This window comes from Mustela erminea, chromosome 13, assembly GCF_009829155.1.
Source record: "Mustela erminea isolate mMusErm1 chromosome 13, mMusErm1.Pri, whole genome shotgun sequence".
In the NCBI taxonomy this organism is placed as follows: domain Eukaryota; kingdom Metazoa; phylum Chordata; class Mammalia; order Carnivora; family Mustelidae; genus Mustela; species Mustela erminea.
Genome location: NC_045626.1, coordinates 7,536,737 through 7,555,287, shown reverse-complemented (window position 1 = coordinate 7,555,287; position 18,551 = coordinate 7,536,737). Strand labels below are relative to the sequence as shown.

At 39.6% G+C, this 18,551-nt stretch overlaps 1 protein-coding gene across 6 annotated transcripts in view; it reads right to left on the bottom strand.

The window, feature by feature from the left end:
• The window catches only part of RTTN (rotatin), a 157,738-nt gene that overhangs the window by 100,757 nt on the left and 38,430 nt on the right, over positions 1-18,551 (bottom strand). For all 6 annotated transcript variants that reach the window (XM_032309818.1, XM_032309819.1, XM_032309820.1 and 3 more), the window contains 9 exons: positions 16,926-17,051; positions 16,298-16,414; positions 15,141-15,280; positions 11,981-12,152; positions 10,108-10,207; positions 7,190-7,278; positions 6,693-6,810; positions 1,231-1,327; positions 346-411 (listed from right to left, as the gene is read on the bottom strand). In XM_032309818.1, the coding sequence (XP_032165709.1) occupies positions 346-411; positions 1,231-1,327; positions 6,693-6,810; positions 7,190-7,278; positions 10,108-10,207; positions 11,981-12,152; positions 15,141-15,280; positions 16,298-16,414; positions 16,926-17,051 (1,025 nt within the window). The remainder of the gene's footprint in view (positions 1-345; positions 412-1,230; positions 1,328-6,692; positions 6,811-7,189; positions 7,279-10,107; positions 10,208-11,980; positions 12,153-15,140; positions 15,281-16,297; positions 16,415-16,925; positions 17,052-18,551) is intronic.

The following is an 18,551-nucleotide window of genomic DNA, read 5'->3' as shown; positions in this document are numbered from 1 at the left end:
ATGTCTGAAACTTATTTTCAAATGCATCAGAGAAAAATTACATGAAATAAACAAATAAATACATTGAGAGAGAAAAAGAAACTAAGTCCATGCGTTAACAACTGCTGAATCAAGGCTGGAGAGTAAGCACACATTCACTGTATAGTTCTTTCATCTTTTCTGTACACCTGAACTACATCAGATGGAAAGATGGGGATGGGGCCATGCATTTACTGAACTCTCCGAGGCAGCATGGTGAGAAAACATTAAAACACTACAAGTCATATGATTTAATATGTCAGATAAACCTTCCTGAAACAGGTTCTCTTTAAAAAAAGTCAAATGTCAAAACAGTAAATCATTTACCTTCTAAAAACTGAGACAGGCAAACTGAAGACCGATGGTGAAGGTTTAGTGGAAGGATTAATAGACCTATTTCATTAAAAACACACACACACAAGGAAAGAAACAAATGAGTAAACCATGGTTTTATCCAACAAATAGGATTTGCTCCTTGACTGAATCACCGAACAAGAGTTGCAATTGGCTCTATCATTTGAAGAACACTTTCCTACTACCTAGATTTGCTTCTAGAGAGTAAATTAGTGCTTAGGAAGTCCATATAATAAATTACTCATATAACGTGGGCACTGTACTAGCAGGTGAATCTGTGTCCCCCTCCCACTGGATCCTGCTCAATCAGGGTCCGTGTTAATCAGATACTACCATCTTAACTTCTTCCCAAAGGTTTTTCAATAAAATGTTAAAAAAAAAAAACACATGACATCCAGAGTACATACTGAAATATGTATTAATGACAAAAATTACTGCAGCAAATTTTTAATTTTATGCTTAGTAATGCTCAAGTTAAAAGTTCATGGGAGGGACACCTGGGTGGTTCAGTTGATTAAGCAGCTGCCTTCAGCTCAGGTCGTGATCCCAGAGTCCTGGGATCAAGTCTCACACTGGGCTCCCTGCTCAGTGGGGAGCCTGCTTCTCCTCTGCCTCCCCCCACCCCTCGCTTGTGCTCTCTCTCTGTCTCTCTCTCTCCAACAAATAAATTAAAAAAAAAAAAAAAAAAAGTTCACGGAACTTTCCAAGCCAATACACTTTTTGACTTTTTGATACTGCTTACACAAACCAAAATGGAAAGTATAAGCTTTGTAATTCAGAAATTTCCATGCATTGCTATAAGATTGCATCAGAAACCTTAAATAAGAGTAAAGGAGTTTTACAATTCTTATAGCTCACCACATATCCATTCTTGATACTTCGTCAAATAACAGAAGACAAAATAATGCTCCAACTTCAGTCACAACAGCACAATTTTCACGAAATATCAACGAAACTAAGAAATAAAAAGAAGCAAAACTTCATGAAATATTTTTACCTCTAGAAAAATGGACTTCAAATTTAAAATATCTTAGCTCCAAGGGAAGAGAGGTCATTCTCAGAGAACTGCAACACGAGCACAGACACACTGACACACGTGGGTCATCAGGAAGGCTTGCTAAAACCCAGCTTCTGCTTCAGCAGCTCTGGGCTAGAGCCTGTGAATCCCGCATGCTGCTGGTTCAGGAAATCCACCTGCAGATCCACTCACTAGATACTGTGTACTTTCAGTCCTTTTTTTTTTTTTTAAAGATTTTATTTTATTTATTTGACAAAGAGAGATCACAAGTAGGCAGAGAGGCAGGCAGAGAGGAGGAAGCAGGCTCCCCTCTGAGCAGAGAGCCCGATGTGGGGCTCGATCCCAGGACCCTGGGATCATGACCTGAGCTGAAGGCAGAGGCCTTAACCCACTGAGCCACCCAGGTGCACCTGTACTTTCAGTTCTTAAAGAAGCAAAGCAATGTAGCTTCTAGGGAGATCTGCCAAGTCCTTTTCCTCCAGCTCATTCAAAGATCTACTTAATTGATCACTTCTGCCCATTCCTACAAACATATAGTCATGGAACTTGGGTTTGCCTTCAGAACACACTGTTTGTGTTGGTGGCATTTTAATTAGTGTGTCTTGCTTATTACAAGATAATGGAAAAGGAAACTGCTCTGCACTAATAAGATCCAAAGTTAGCACCATTATGTCCTACTAGTGAAGTGGCTAGTCAAATACTATAGCATTAATAAGCCTTAGTTCCCACCTCTGTACCATTCCCTATGCTACAACTTCTCAGTGCTTGACAACTATGAAATTCTAATCAAATAGGTATGCTGGTGGTACCAAGCACATGGGAATAATAACATAATACAGAGTTAGCAAATCCAGGAAAGTAGCAACAAGAAATTAATTTCAAAGGAGATACTTTTCCTGACTTAAGGATAGTATCAGCGTGTGAATCACATGGTTAAAAACATCAATGAGCTAAAAAGAAACAGAAATACATGTAAGAATTTAATTTATGATAAAGTAGACTTCATATCAGTGGGAACAGGATGAGCTAAGAAATTACTGCAATATAACTGCCTACAATATTTAAAAAAAAAAAAATAGATCTAGATCCCTACCTTACACTATTTACCAAAACCAGTTCTACATAAAGATCTAAATTTTTTTTAAACAACACTATAAACATGTTAAGAGAAAGAACAGAAGCCCATTTAGAATCCCCCATTCAGGGACACCTAGATGGCTCAGGTGGTTAAGTGTCTGCCTTCGGCTCACATCATGACCCCAGGATCCTGGGATCAAGTCCCACATTGGGCTCCTCGCTCGGCAGGAGCCAGCTTCTCCCTCTGCCTGCCACTCCCCCTGCTTGTACTCTCGTTCCCTCTCTCCCACATTCTCTCTCTGGCAAATAAATAAATAAAAAGGACTTTATTAAAAAAAAAAAAAAAAAAAAAAAGAATCCTGAATTCAGAATTAGAAAGGCCCTCCTTTTAGGGCATGATGAAAAGCTCAGCTGCCGTAACAGAAAAGCTTTATAAACTTCCATAAAATAGTTAAGGCTAAAGATGTAATAATAAATACATTAAAAAGGATACAAAGGTTGGAAGAAAATCTTAACATAAAATCAGGCATAAGGCTTATATTTATGTTATATAAAAATTCTGTAAGTCACTAAAAAGAAATTAAATGCAACAGAAAAATAGGCAATTCATAGAATAAGAACCTGAGTATGATAAATACATGAAAAGATAATCACCTGCACTAAAACTGTTTTAAAAATAGAAAATAAAACAATAATAAGATATTATTTTCACCAATAACATTAAAGAACTGTTTTAAAAGAGACATATTCGGTTTTAGCAAGGTTATGAAGAAAATAAGCACTTTAAAATACCACTGGTGGGAATGATGTGAAGGGAAACCAAACCTTATCCTGTGAAATCTATTTGACCCAGCAATTCTGATTACAGCGTACACACAAATGATCATAAAACATGATTACTATCATAGGTAAAAATCTGAGAGAGGGGCGCCTGGGTTAAAGCCTCTGCCTTCAGCCCAGGTCATGATCCCAGGGTCCTGGGATAGAGCCCCGCACCGGGCTCTCTGCTCAGTGCAGAGCCTGCTTCTCTCTCTCTCTCTCTCTGCCTGCCTCTCTGCCTACTTGTGTTCTCTGTCAAATAAATAAATAAAATCTTTAAAAAAAAAAAAAATCTGAGAGAAGGGGCGCTTGAGTGGCTCAGTGGGTTAAGCCTCTGCCTTTGGCTCAGGTCATAATCTCATAATCTCAGGGTCCTGGGATCGAGCCCCACATCAGACTCTCTGCTCAGTGGGGAACCTGTTTCCCCCTCTCTCTCTGCCTGCCTCTCTGTCTACTTGTGATCTCTCTCTCTGTCAAATAAATAAATAAAATCTTCTAAGAAAAAATCTGAGAGAAATATAAATATGGCAAACAGAAATTCTGAAACATTATGCAGTGATTTTTTGATTTTGTGTTTTTTAATAAGGCAGACTCACATGTAATAACATGGGAAGATATTCAAAATACATTTTCAGTTGAAAAAAGGCAACACAATACTTAAGTATATAGCATAAAAAAATATAACATGGCTATAAAGAAAAGATCATCCAAATGACATATGCCAAACAATACCTAGCACATTCTTCTGAGAAAGGAAAGAAAAGTTTAAAAACTTCTAGCATTTTACTTCTATCATTCCATACTGTTCAAATCTTTACAGTAAGGATACAGAAGTTCTGCAATTATTTAAAACAAAAATGAACAGACAAAAGTAAGGAAGTTTAGGTTTTCTTGCCTCCACCATTATCTGGTTATGAACTTGGCCAAGTCAATAAATCTCTCTAGATCTCAATTTCCTCACTGCAAGATGGTGTAATAAATGATTAAGTTCTCACCATGCAATTCTGTCAGGGGTAGGATTCTGTCATTACATAAAATTTATAATTAAAAGCAGTGTGTCTGATAGATTATTTAATTGTTATTCCCCTTCAACCTATCCACCATGCTGTGGATAGAGTAATCTTTCTAAAACACATACCCTTCAGTTTAATCATCTTAAATGGCTTCTCCGTGCTGTCTCCCGTGACCTACCAGGCCCCATCTGAACTGCCCTCCATGCCTCATCTCATCGTCTTCCCCTTACCCCAGAAGCCCCCAAAATCCAGTCATCCCTGACCAACCACCATTTCAAACACACGTTCTCTCTCACACTTAACTGTGGCTCCCTCTATCTGAAATCAACCCTCTCCAACTGAACTATTCATTTCTGAAATTCCAGCTTGGGTCCACATTTCCTGGAAGCATTCTCTGATGTTTTCCCACCACCTAATCTACACTTCCCTCTGGCACCAGGAAATCCACTATTACAGGTATTTTTATGCTTCATTGTGTATTTGTCAAAGTCCCCAACTATACTGTAAGTAAGCTTCAAGGAGGTCATTTACCAAGCTCATCAATATATCCCAGAGCCTAGTGCTGTACCTAGCACATAGCATGTACTCAATAAATATTTGCTGAGGAATTGAGTTTCCTGGTAGAGAACTTGATTAAAAAACTTATTTTGCCATGGCGCCTGGGTGGCTCAGTCACTTAAACATCCAACTCTTGATTTCAGCTCAGATCATGATCTCAGGGTTGTGGGATGGAGCCCTGAGTGGGGCTCTGTGCTCAGTAGGGAAATTGCTTGAAATGCTCTCTCTCTCTCCTTCTTCCTCTGCCCTTCCCCCACTCTGCTCACACATGTGTGCTCTCTCGAAAATAAATAAATCTTTAAAAAAAACTTTGTCCTGGGGCACCTGGGTGGCTCAGTGGATTAAGCCGCTGCCTTTCGCTCAGGTCATGATCTCAGGGTCCTGGGATGGAGTCCCGCATGGGTCTCTCTGCTCAGCAGGGAGCCTGCTTCCCTCTCTCTCTCTCTGCCTGCCTCTCTGCCTACTTGTGATCTCTCTCTGTCAAATAAATAAATAAAATCTTTTAAAAAAATAAATAAATAAATAAAAATAAAAAAAACTTTGTCCTGAAACTAAATCCATAATAAGAGGTGCTGTAATTCATTTTCAGATTCACTGAAATAGTTCCCACAAACATCAATGAAATAGAAAAATTGTTAATACTGAAAGGGTACAGATGAGGCTGACTTAGAAAGTGCCGAATCTAGTAAGGGCTCATGAATGCTTGAATAATTTGAATCAAAATTATAAATAATTTAAATCATAATTATAAAAATAAGAATTTGTAAAAATTTAAAAAGAAAACAAAGAAAAGGTAAACTAGGGATGAAATTCTACTGAGTGAGATTATCAGCAAGATAATTAATAGGATTAAAGAAAACTCAAGATCCACAACCACTACTCTTCCAGATCTGTTAAAAATTGTAAAATTTCATGCACTACTCAAAGCAGGAGCCTGGACACAGAGTCTGTTTAGAACTTCACCTGGTTCGGACCTTTACCAATACTTATATTCGATGCTTCTATTAAATAAACTGTGTACTCTTCACTTGGCAAGCAGATGGCATTAGAAGAAACAAAAATGCTAAAATAAAATGACTATATTCTAATGTATATCCTAATAATATTTGTAACATAAATATCACTTATGATAATTAACAAGGTTAAGCATATTGACATTTGATCGAGATGCGTCTTGCAGATTTATTTAAAGGCAGTGGCTAAACTTCTCAGAAAAAAATAGCACAAAATGTTACCAAGCTTTCTACCAAGAACAGTCAGAAGGAAGAAAAAGAGAACAAAACTACATGGAATTTTTCTACCTAAATACAACCAAACTGAAATGGGTTAAGAAAAAAAGAATCACTCTTTGAAATAAACTAGAGCTCAGAGTCCTTCGGGATGACCTAGCTCCCCACCCACACACACTGGGTGTACACTCCCACTGTCAGTTTAATAACACAACCAGATACCACGCCACAGGTCAGGATGTAAAGGCACAAGCAGACTAAGACTGTGGCCATGGATAAGGGACAGAAGGCATAATGACAGCAGCGGCAGCTTGCACTCTTTATAGATAACAGGTAATTGAGCACCAAATGAAAGCCACCTCAATGTGCAAAAAACAACCAGAGGCTTCAGCCTTTCTCAGCTCTGAGGCCTCCTCAGTAACAGGATTACAAGGAAATTTCACAAAAGAAACATTTTCCATTGCAACGGATATTCTTAGCAGCATATCCACTAAAAAACGTTGTTATTCTATTAGTGAAACAGAAAGTAAATGTGACCTACAGTTAAAGCATAAACACTTAAAGCTTAAGACTGATCTCATTATTAGCAGAATTTATTTTATTCACCTCTGAATAGCAGGATCAAAAGAGAAGACTGCTGGGAGAGGGCCATGCGCATGACTGGGTCGGCACAAAGAACTTTCCTCAAGAGCGTGAGGCATGGCTGAATTAAACATTCTATGACCTGGCCAGGAGGGAAAACACAGTTATGCTACTATCACCAATTCTAAAGCGAGATAAAATATATTATAATATTAACTTATTCTAAATTGTATGCTTTTTCATCAAGACTGTATAAAACAAAATGCAAATAAATATTAAGAATTATTCTCCAATGAAATAAGCTTTGTTTATACTTCTGCTTATACATCCTGAAAAATTTAACATTAGTTTTCCTTTAGAGAGACCTCACTCTTAGAAATAAAAAAATAAACAAGATACTTAGTGTTAATCGGGACTTAATCTCCAAGTACTTACCCAAATTCAGCTGAATTTAATTTCAGATCTGATTAATAAAAATACCAACCCGTAAAAATAATGTCTAGATACACTGTTAGTCTTACCTCACCATCCTGACCTACACATTCATTTAAATACTCAATTATCTTGTCAACTAAGTGTAACTTTTTCACCACAGCATGCATTTTAATATCTGTAGAAAAAAAAAAAAAAAAAAGAAGTCGCTAAGAGTTAAAGAATATTTTTTGTAGTTTTAAAATACAGAGCAGGTATCCACAACTCAAACTGTTAAAAACAGTTACACCCCGTGTTGAAATTAGAGGAGGAAACTTGGAAACTTTACATTTTTACTTTATACACGGCTGAACTATTTGAAAACTTTTAAGTAACAAGCAAATCGTACTCATTTCTACAATGTAAAATTCAAAAGCTATTAAAAAAGAACAGTTAGGGCGCCTGGGTGGCTCAGTGGGTTAAGCCGCTGCCTTCGGCTCAGGTCATGATCTCAGGGTCCTGGGATCGAGTCCCACATCGGGCTCTCTGCTCAGCAGGGGGCCTGCTTCCCTTCCTCTCTCTCTGTGATCTCTTCCCTTCCTCTCTCCTACTGTGATCTCTCTCTGTCAAATAAATAAATAAAATCTTTAAAAAAAAAAAAAAAGAACAGTTAAATCAAATAGTTCAGACCCTGAAAACTACTACAATTTTAAGTATACAAATGAATTCTTTTAATGGTACATGACAAGTTAATTTCTTTATATTGTTTCATTGACAATTCTTCTCTTTTCCAAATCCATCACCTCAAGATGTTTAGAATTATCTAAAAGTAATGTTAATAACTTGCAACACGGTGATTTTTCTATTAATAAAAACTCAGATTTCAGGGTTGTCTGGCTGGTTCAGCCACTAGAGCATGTGACTCTTGATCTCAGGGTCATAAGTTTGAGCCCCACACTGGGCACTGAGCTTACTAAATAAGTAAATAAAATAAATAAAATTTAGATTTCTAACCTCAAAACTCTCAATGGCAAATATAACGGGTAAGGAACCATAACATACTCCATGAATTTCTGAAAAATATGACCTTTTTAAGTAAGCATATGTACATGACTGTGTGTTTATGTGTATGTGGGGGGGGAGTGTGTGTGTGTGTGTGTGTGTGTGTGTGTGTGTGTATTCACTGCTATGGACTGTTTATGTTCCGCCAAAATTCATTTGCTGAAACCTAATCTCCAGTGAGATAATATGAGGAGGCGGGGCCTTTCGGAGGTGATTAGGTCAGGACGGTGGAGCCCTGAAGCATGGGATTACTGTCCTCGTAAAAGAAGCCTCTTCTCCCTATGAGGACATAGGGCAAAGTTGGCTGGCTGTGAACCAAGCAGCTGGCTCTCCCCAGACACTGAATCTGCAGCCACCTTGATCTTGGACTCCCAACCCCCAGAACGGTGAGAAATAAATCTCCATTTTTCATAAGGTACCCAGTCTGTGGTATTCTATTAGTGCAGCCCAAATATAGTAAGACATACATGCACGTGCACACACACACACACACACACACACACGTGTGCACACACAGATACTGGAGATATTACTAGCAACAAAATGTCTAATTGCTTATAGATTAGTAGTAAGTATTCAAATTCTCACAGACAAATTTTCTTAATTTATTCTCCTATAACTCTCACTGAGAATATACATGTATACAATGAGAACTGTGTAAGACTGATAATTCACAGACCTGTACCCTTGAGACAATACATTATATGTTAATTAAAAAAAAAATACATATACTGATATTGAATTTGTATCTATGACTAGAAACACCTCTGGCTGCCACTTAAAAATAAAAGTTTCCACTACCTGCCAATACAGTGTACACCAAAATTATAAGCTTTATTTTTGTAATTAACAATACTGGAAGAATCCTCTCTAAAAGAGTTTTAAGATTTTCTTAGCCAAGACTGTCTACATTTTCAAGAGCCTTATTTTCTACAGTCTCTACCATTATTAAAGCCACAAATAAGTTAGATATGCTTTCTCAAATCACTCTTCTCACGCCAGTTTCCACTAATGTCAGGGCAGGAACATTAAGTACATCCCATGTTCCAGGTTAGAATCTTTTTATGTAAGTGCAAAATTATCATTTCTCCCAAATATTAAAAATAAATTACATACATCACATATAAGGAAAAATAGAAAACCCAAAGAATGGAAGCCTGTAGAATAACAACACTGCAAATAAAGTTACCAATATATTTTACTAGTTGTTTTTTTTTTTTAAATAAACCTTTAAAGAAAATACAAAGTTACAGTGCACTGTTTTTATTTTATCTACCCACAAAGTACTGTCTGATTGATTTCTTTACCCAAGCTGTAACGAACTGAAAATATCGTGTACTACGTATTGAGAAGGGAATACCCAGTTCACTATTAGAATTAAATCACTACTTTAGAAGGAAGATAATTCTATCAAATGACATTCTACAGGTTAAATTATGGTAATCTCGACTGGGGTCAGCATACATTTTCTGAAAAGAACTAGACAGAAAATATGGTAGATTTTGCTGGTCACAAATCATCTTTGTTACATATTCTCTATGTTTCTTTTTTTTAATAACTATTTAAAAATGTTAAAACCAGGGCACCTGGGTGGCTCAGTCAGTTAAGTGTCTGCCTTTGGCTCGGGTCATGATCCAGGGGTCCTGGGAACCAGCCCGTGTCAAGATCCCTGCTCAACAGGGAGTCTGTTTCTCCCTCTCCCTCTGCCCCTCCCCCTGCTTGTGCTCTCACTGTCTCTCAAATAAATAAAATCTTTTTTAAAAATTTAAATAAATAAAAATGTTAAAAACCATTCTTAAGGACTACTAAAACAAACAAACAAACAAACAAACAAACAAAAAAAAACAGGCTGTAGCCAGTATCTGGCCCCCAAAACTGCAGTTTGCAACTCCTGATACTACTGCACACAGCTATCTAAAATCCAATTACCAGCAGTACAGCAATCATTTTTCTTAAAAGACATTACCTTGCATAATCACAGCTAACTGTTCTGCGGCTGACTTTCTCAAAACAAGATCGATATCATCTGAGGTAAAGATTTCATATACCTTTTCAACAGTCTCCAACTGAAAACCAGAAAGAAAAAAAAAAAAAAGAAATTGCTTTCATCTACTTCCAATTGTTCAATAAAATTTTATAATTCATACCATAAGAACAAAAGCTCCAAAGTCCACTTACTTACATATATTTACATGTAAATTTTCAGCAATGATGTGCTAGGTCAGGGAAAACTTAGGATCTAAAACAAAGAGCCATCATGTCAAATATGCCTTTCTTTTTAAGGTATATTTTTGCCAGGAAGTCATTCATAACCCATCAGCACCTTAAGAACGTCACAGAAAACATCCAAGCTGCATAACATCTCTACAGGTAGTTACCTAAGAATAGCAACCCCAGACATGTGACTCCAGATTTCTCCACGGCTCCAGAAGCCACCAGCTAGAATCCCCGGGCCCTCTGCCCTTCTTCCCTCTTCAGAGACCAGGCAGCACATGCTAGGACTTGCTGCCTGGCACTCCGATAGAGCCACTCCCAACACCAGTCCCTGTCACTTCATACCAGGACAGGTCTGAGGTAGCAAACCCAACAGTGAAGGGGAACAGGAAAAGGACAAAGACAACAGTCCTTTTCCCCACCTATCTTTGGCCCTAACACGGACTCACAAAGACAGTGCCGGAAGCCCTACTCCCCACGTTCCTCCACATCACACCCAAGCCACAGGAGCAACCACCAGCGGGCAGTACTCAGGAAGCCCCCAGCAGGACCTGACATATAGTCAGGGGAAGGTTCTCCGATCCTCCTGCTGGGGCTGTCACGTGGCCCTGAACACTTAGGTTAGAAAAACATTTAGAAAATCCATTGTATTATCTGGGGCTATACAATACCACCGCAGGCTTTGGGGGTTGGTCTAAACTTCAATTAAAACTGATAGACTATACCCTGGAAGTCATGAGAGAAGCTATAAAGCATAGAAATGAATCAATGAAGATAACGGATAGCTTTCTTTATCGGATCCTCCGTTGGTCCTGGATGATTTGGGTATAGTCCTGACTAAAGATAGGGAAATGGATGATATGCCTCTGGAGGTATATAAGGAGCCAAAGATTTAGAAAAGAGATTACTGACAAAATCCCAGAACCACTGTAACATTTAAGAAAAATCGCCTTTCCACCTGTATTATTTTTTGCCTTTCATAATAAAGAAGCTAATAACTTTAATCATAGGAACTTTTTCCTTCTTCTTTATAGGCTATTTCCAACATAAGAACAAGAAGAATTTCCAAGAGTTTTTATGTCAGTATATTTGTTTTAAGAGTCACCACTAGAGACTATGGACTCTGAAAAACAATCTGAGGGGTTTGAAGGGGCAGGGGGTGGGAGGTTGGGGGAACCAGGTGGTAGGTATTAGAGAGGGCACGGATTGCATGGAGCACTGGGTGTGTTGCAAAAACAACAAATACTGTTATGCTGAAAATAAATTTAAAAAAATTTTTTTAAAAAGTAAAAAAAAAAAAAAAAGAGCCACCACGGAATTTCTTTCCACTACATTAACCTTATCTTGTATTTAAGATGCTATTCAAATTAATCTGCATTTCCAGTGTATATATTAAATGAAAGGGACATAATGCCTGGCATGCAGTAGGCACCCAAGAAATATTTATTCAATAAATAAATCTATCCAGAAGCCAGACAAAGCCAGAACACAATTTCAAACAAGCCATGAATAAACACTTCCTTTCCTCTCAGATGCGTACACAAACTGAAGAATGTAACATTAAACACGTGATACACAAATGCATCAAGTAACCAGGAAATAATAAACCTGACAGTTATAGTCACCTTAATAACCAGTTCTCTTCTGTCATCCAATTTGAGTTCAACAGGCTTTTTCACGATAAATAAATTAGTAACTCTGGAGAGAACTCTGGCATCTATTGAAGGCCGCTTTGTGTCAGCCCCTTCTTCCCTTGTGAGATGACACGCTAAAAGCTTTAATGCTAGTGAGCGGACCCTAAAGAAACAAAGTGTTTCAGTCAACATTTTGTAATACACAATGTCTATATTTTAAATGTCTATAATCACAAAGCATTATTGTATATCAACACAATAATTTACCATGTTTATACTGACATTACTAACAAAGGTACTTTGTTTTTCTACTAAAATAGTATATACCTACAATTACTCTTCAGAAATAAAGAATAATCGAGTTACAAATGAAGAGACAGACTCACTGAGATGATCAACTTCATAGTCCATGTTCAATATCACAGTCAACGGCAATAAATTAATAAAACCTGCAAATCACATCCATAATTTCTGACTCGAAGCCTAGTAATCTAGCTAAAAATCAAAAATTACCAGACTCATGAACAGAGTACAAACATTAGATCAAACCTCCAAGAGAATAATCATATTAATAACTAAAATGTAATGTCACAACAATGTGTGAAAATGTTCTTATATTAGGGGTCAAACAGATTCTTCTCAAAAAAAAAATGCAAATTCTTGTGACTCCCATCAAAATCCCATTTTATCTGGAATGGATTAGGATTAAAGTCAGTTGAATAGGAGGTTAGAAATTTCAAGAAAAGATTAAATGTTGGGGCTCCTGGGTGGCTCAGTGGGTTAAAGCCTCTGCCTTCAGCTCAGGTCATGATCCCAGGTTCCTGGGATCGAGCACCGCATCAGGCTCCCTGCTCCACAGGAAGCCTGCTTCTCCCTCTCCCACTCCCCCTGCTTGTGTTCCCTCTCTCACTGTGTTTCTCTCTGTCAAATAAATAAATAAAACCTTAAAAAAACAAAAATATTAAATGTTGCATGCCATTAGACGATGAAATGGAAAAATGAAAACCATTAAGTGGACAAAGGGCATGGAGTTGGGAAACGGTGAGACAACCAGATATCTACTGCTACTCTGACAGGTTCTTGAATGACATAAAAACTGGGAAAATTCTAAGTGATAACCCAAGTTCCAGGTTTTAAGTATCATTTATAAGACGACAGTTAAAACCTGCTATCTCCCACCCCCTACTCAACTCTCTAGGAAACTTTACTCTCTAGAGTCCTCCCTACCGCAGCCAAGGCTGGGTCACCTTGCTGTGTGTGGTCCTGTCACCCTGAAGTCCGAGTAGCATAATGCCAATCTTGCTTTATTACAATCAATAATAAAGTATAACCAGTAACATTTCTCCTCCCAATTACAAGCCCAATTCCATACAGCCAGTGCTGTATCCCACACCAACTGCTGTTAATTTCCCACAGCCTCCCGTGGCTCGTAAGGCACACAGTTGACATCCAATAAGGACTTCCCAAATCTAAGAGAAATTTACAGTGATTTTATTAACAGATGTCCTCTTCAGAGTACTGATATTTACTCCAAGATGGTGTGAAAAGTCAGACAAACGTTCTCCCTCTACCATTTGCTGTGAGAATAGCTAGACACCTACAGAAAACTTCACTTTGCTCCTTTCATTTCAAGCCAGGACTGTCTATATTCAACTCTGGGGCTGTGAGCCCCTGGCAAAAAGGCCAGAGTGGAGTATGTAAAGCGTGCACTCATGCGTCTCGTCTAGGAGAGAAATTCAGCACGTTTTAGGTTTAGTGTGGGGCAACAGAGTCCACTCATTCTCACCACTTATTTCCTTCAACATGTTGTGTTTTGAGCACATTTACGTCCGAGGTATCTACGGAGGTACTCTACGAAGTTCTAATGACATAAAGATCGGCAATGGACAAGGTTCTTGACTACACAGAGTTTACGGTCTGGTGGGATAGGGCACAATGACTCAGACGAGAACTAGTATGTGATTCAAACTGTTCCGAGTTCGTTGTGAGAAAATGATCTTACTGGAAAGGTGCTTGGCCTCGCCCTGGGCTCCTGGGAGGTGATCTCTAAGTCTTGAAAGGGCCTACCTGATGAGTATGTCTTTGTTCACCTGGAGACTGTGGCCCCCCAAAGGTGAACAGAAAAAAAGCTTCTATTGTGTTACATCACCAAATCTGGGGGTGAAGAATACTAGCCGGGCTCGTTAGTACAGACACTGCCCCGTCGTGTGGAGGCCACTCCCGAGCGGCAGACACTGTAACTCCACCTGCCCCTGCGTCCTGCATCGCTGCACCTGCTGGGAAACCTCACTCTCCGCGCCGCTATCGTAGTCTCTTCTCTTGACCTTCCTCCCTCCGTTCACTCAGTGTTTCAGATATGTCTATCTACTTCCTTATGGTTCAGCCTGATCGTGTGTTTATAAATAAGCCGCTGTATTATCCTGAGGTAAGGTTTGATTAAAGCAAAGTTATCCACTGTCGAAAGGACGCCTGCTCCTCCCAGCCCCTGCAACCGCCTCCTGCCCGTCATCACTGCTCATCCATCGCGACTAAGCTTGCTCTCTTCTCGGTGAGGGAAAAAATGACCACTGTTCCCTAAGCGAGCAACAGACAAGATCCATGTCGCCCTGACAGAGAGGGAGAGAGGCAATACATTTTTCTTCTTTTCTTTTAGTTTAAATGACACTTAAACTAATGGTGGCAAAAAGAACGCTTTTCTAGTTTCCCAAGTAGGAGGACAAACTAAGCAAGAGAAAATGCTGCTCGCTCCGGTATATGGTCAACCGGGCCATTACAGTTTTACGAACACTTACTAACTTTCAGAATAAATGTTCAGAAGAGGAGGCTACCGATTTCTAAAGAAAGAAGACACGATCTACCCATCCCTGTGGCTTTGTAACGAGCCCGCAGTGCCAGCGAGCAGCACTCCGAGCGCCAGCGCCAGGAGAAGGCATGCTGACCTGGCCACCAAGGAAGGCGTCAGGAAGGCACCAAACGTCCATCCCCGTGTCTGTTCCGTTTCACACACGGGTTTCCTCTCTCTGCCTTACAATGGAGAGTCACTTTCCTCTACCTCCTTCGGTTCTACTGTACTTGGAAATGATGGAATTCCTCCGCTTTCTGAGAATGTGCCCAGGAATCCTGCCCACCTGGCAGATCCCGCTCTACTTACGAGGGCTTTCTGACAAGCAGGAGCCGCAGCAGGGACTTCAGTCGGGTGGTACAGGGGAGAGCCCCTTCGCCCGCCTCAGGACTCCCTTTGCTCAGGAGGAGAATGGAGTTACCCAAAGGATCTTCTGTGTCAGCATAGCCCTAACAGATTCCAGAAAAAGAGAAATTACTCTTTGTTTGATACATATTGCTGAACTTTTTAACTTCAAAGTAAGAATTGTTTTAGCCTGTCAAGCAAATCCTAAATTTCTTTCAGTTCGGGTGAATAGTCACTTGTCAAAATAACCTATGTCAGGTAAGAACCCTATATAAAAAGTTCTATTAAAAAAATAACATGGGGTGGGGGGTGCGCCTGGGTAGCTCAGTCCTTAAGCGGCTGCCTTTGGCTCAGGTCATGATCCCAGGGTCCTGGGATCGAGCCCCAGAGTCGGGCTCCTGGCTCTGCGAAAAGCCTGCATCTCCCTCTCCCACTCCCCCTGCTTGTGTTCCCACTCTCGCTGTCTCTCTGTCAAATAAATAAAATCTTTAACAAATAATAATAATAATAATATTGAACAACTTCAGGAAAATATGCCAACTCTCTTGATGCTTGCTGATTTTCCTATTTTCCGAGATTCTGGCAGTGGCACCTCCCCTAGATGAGTTGCTTCCCAGATCTTTAGACCTGTGCCCACAGGAAAGAGGTGGAAGCGGGGGACTGGCCTGCATGCCCCTCACTCCTCCGCAACGCCCAGAATCACTGCTGGAGAAGCCTGCTTCCCAGAACCTGTGAATCAAAGTAGCACTCCGATCGCCTACATACATGGATGCAATTCACAGGCAAGTTTAGTTACGTAACATCTGCTTTAAAAGCACCGTTAGCTTTGCCTAAAAGCCTTTACAGAAGGCTGAGTTTATTTTTCACAGTCAGTGCCAAATCCCTGCACCCCACTCCTTAACCTCCCACCCAGATCCATAAAGTGCACACAGACAAATTAGCTCTCCTGATTGAACCTTCTGCAGCAGCAAGACAGCCACCCACTCCCCGCCCCCTGCTCCACAGAGCCTGCACGGCGTCTCATTTCTCTCTCGCATGACAGCTCTGCCGTCTGCACGTGTTTCAACCCGTCACACTCGCCCAAGATAAATGGGATGGGAGACGGGCCTCGCCCAGAGTACCTGCAGCACTGGAATGACAGGGCAGAGAGACTCAATGAACTTGTTCCAGGTCACCGCTGTCATCATCAGTCGTCCCTGCAGCAGATACAGCAGGATGGCCCTGGCGGCAGCGTTCACCTGCAACAACACGGATCGCAGAATCCGACAGTGAGGCCCTGCTCAAGCCCCCTGCGTGCCTGTAACACTGCGTCAGCGCGGGACACGCACCGCACGACCGTCTCTTCCGTCAAGTGCTCGTGTTCTGTAGCTTCATCTCATCTTCTCTTCTCAGCTAGTCTCCCTCCCTAAGGATTTCCTTTGTTTTTAACCTTAAAGGCATATTTTTGCATTAAATAAAAATTCCCCTGAAATAACCTGCTGGCTATAATACTGTACAGCGCATATCTCACATGGAAAACGTAAGAGCGCATCCGAATTCTTCAAGAACAAGTATGTGCTCATATCTTGACTCTCGCATTTTCCTTCACATTTCTCCTTATGTAAATAAAATCTCAAGCGAACCCATGAATCAAAAGCAAGTCTCTTTTCAACTTCCCATCATACTATCTAATTATATTAGAATAGGATCTTGATTTAACTGAGTATCTAATAAATACACTGGTCTTTCGCATTTACTCTTAAGCCATACCTCATTTTTGGGCTCTTGAATGCCAAATGCAGAAATTTCATACAAAACTTTCGGGTGAAGTAGAAAATGAATTCCATTACAAAGTGAAGACACAGGTTTAGTGACATTATGGACACCTAAACATTCCTGTAAAATAGGTTTTAAAAATTAGTGATGCTAATTGTTCCAAAGAATTCCTCTTTCTTCTGTTTACAATTTAATTCTAATTTAACTTTTCACTTCACTAAAACTTTTAACTGATGGAGGATGAAAAAAATTTCTCTTGCCTTTTGAGTCTACATGAGGTATGTGTTATGTTACTTTCTGCCAACAAGCAGAGTTTTGATAAATTAAATAACCAAACTTCTGAAACAATCATAATCTCTTGAGGTTGTTCATAATGATAAACATTTTAAAAAAACACAATAAACTTATCTTGGGGTTTTCGCACTTTGCTTACTGAAGTTTGAGAAAGAAAAATAAATTCAAATAAAAATAGACCTGAAGTTTTGCAGGAAGGGGAGGACAACATATGTGTAGGACACTGATCATCAATGCTGCCATGCACCTAAATACAACAAGCACTACCTCCGCACCATCTCTCCAAATCACCACAAATTCTTTTCTCAATTTGAGCTAGAGAACAGTATTCTCTTAGAGACTGCTTAAGAAGGGGACAAAAGCTACCTGAAATAGTAACAGAACTTAAAACACAATACAAAATCAACAATGACTCTCAGAAATGGATTTTTTTTCACTCTGCAAAATACTACTTCCTAACCACAAACAGTAAATCAGAGGTCAAAAAGTTACACACACACACACACACACACACACACACATATACATACACGTTACTACATAATTTTTCTCTTTAGATTTTAATCATGCTAGACAATAAGTGTATATTCTAACCTTTTGAAAGAGCATAGCCTTGGCCTATGGTTTAATAAGAGCTCTGGCACTTGGGGTGCCTGGGTGGTGTAGTCAGCTGAGCATCCGTTCACGCCTGACTTCTGCTCAGGTCATGATCTCGGGGTCATGAGACTGAGGCCAGCGTCGAGCTCCCCGCTCAATGGAGAGTGTGCTTGGGATTCTCTCTCCTTTCCCTCTGCCTCTCCCCCAACTTGGGCACAGGCTCGCTCTCTCTCCCTCCCTTTCTCAAATACATAAATAAATAAATAATATCTTGAAAAAAAAAAAAAGTTGCTCCTCAAAATCCTTAAACTCGTTGCACTTGGGTGGCTCAGTCAGTTAAGCGACCAATTGTTAATTTCGGCAGAGATCATGCTCTCGGGGTCATGAGACTGAGCCCCTCACTGTGGAGTCTACTTGAGATTCTCCCTCTCTCCTGTGTGCCCCTCCCATGGCTTGTGTGCATACTTTCTCTCTCCTCTCAAACAAATAAATAAAATCTTTAAAAAAAAAAAAAAAAACACACAACTTGAACTCTCTGACCTTCAGTTTACTAATCCATATAATGGGAATAATACCTAACCCTGAAAACACTTTTCTTTTCTCATCACTAAATGTATCAGCTTACCTACATTGGTCTTTTCATCTAATAATGATTAGATGATGTAACATATTTAGAAAATATGTTATTGGTGCATAGAATAAATATTAGTCGTTATCACTATTATTACC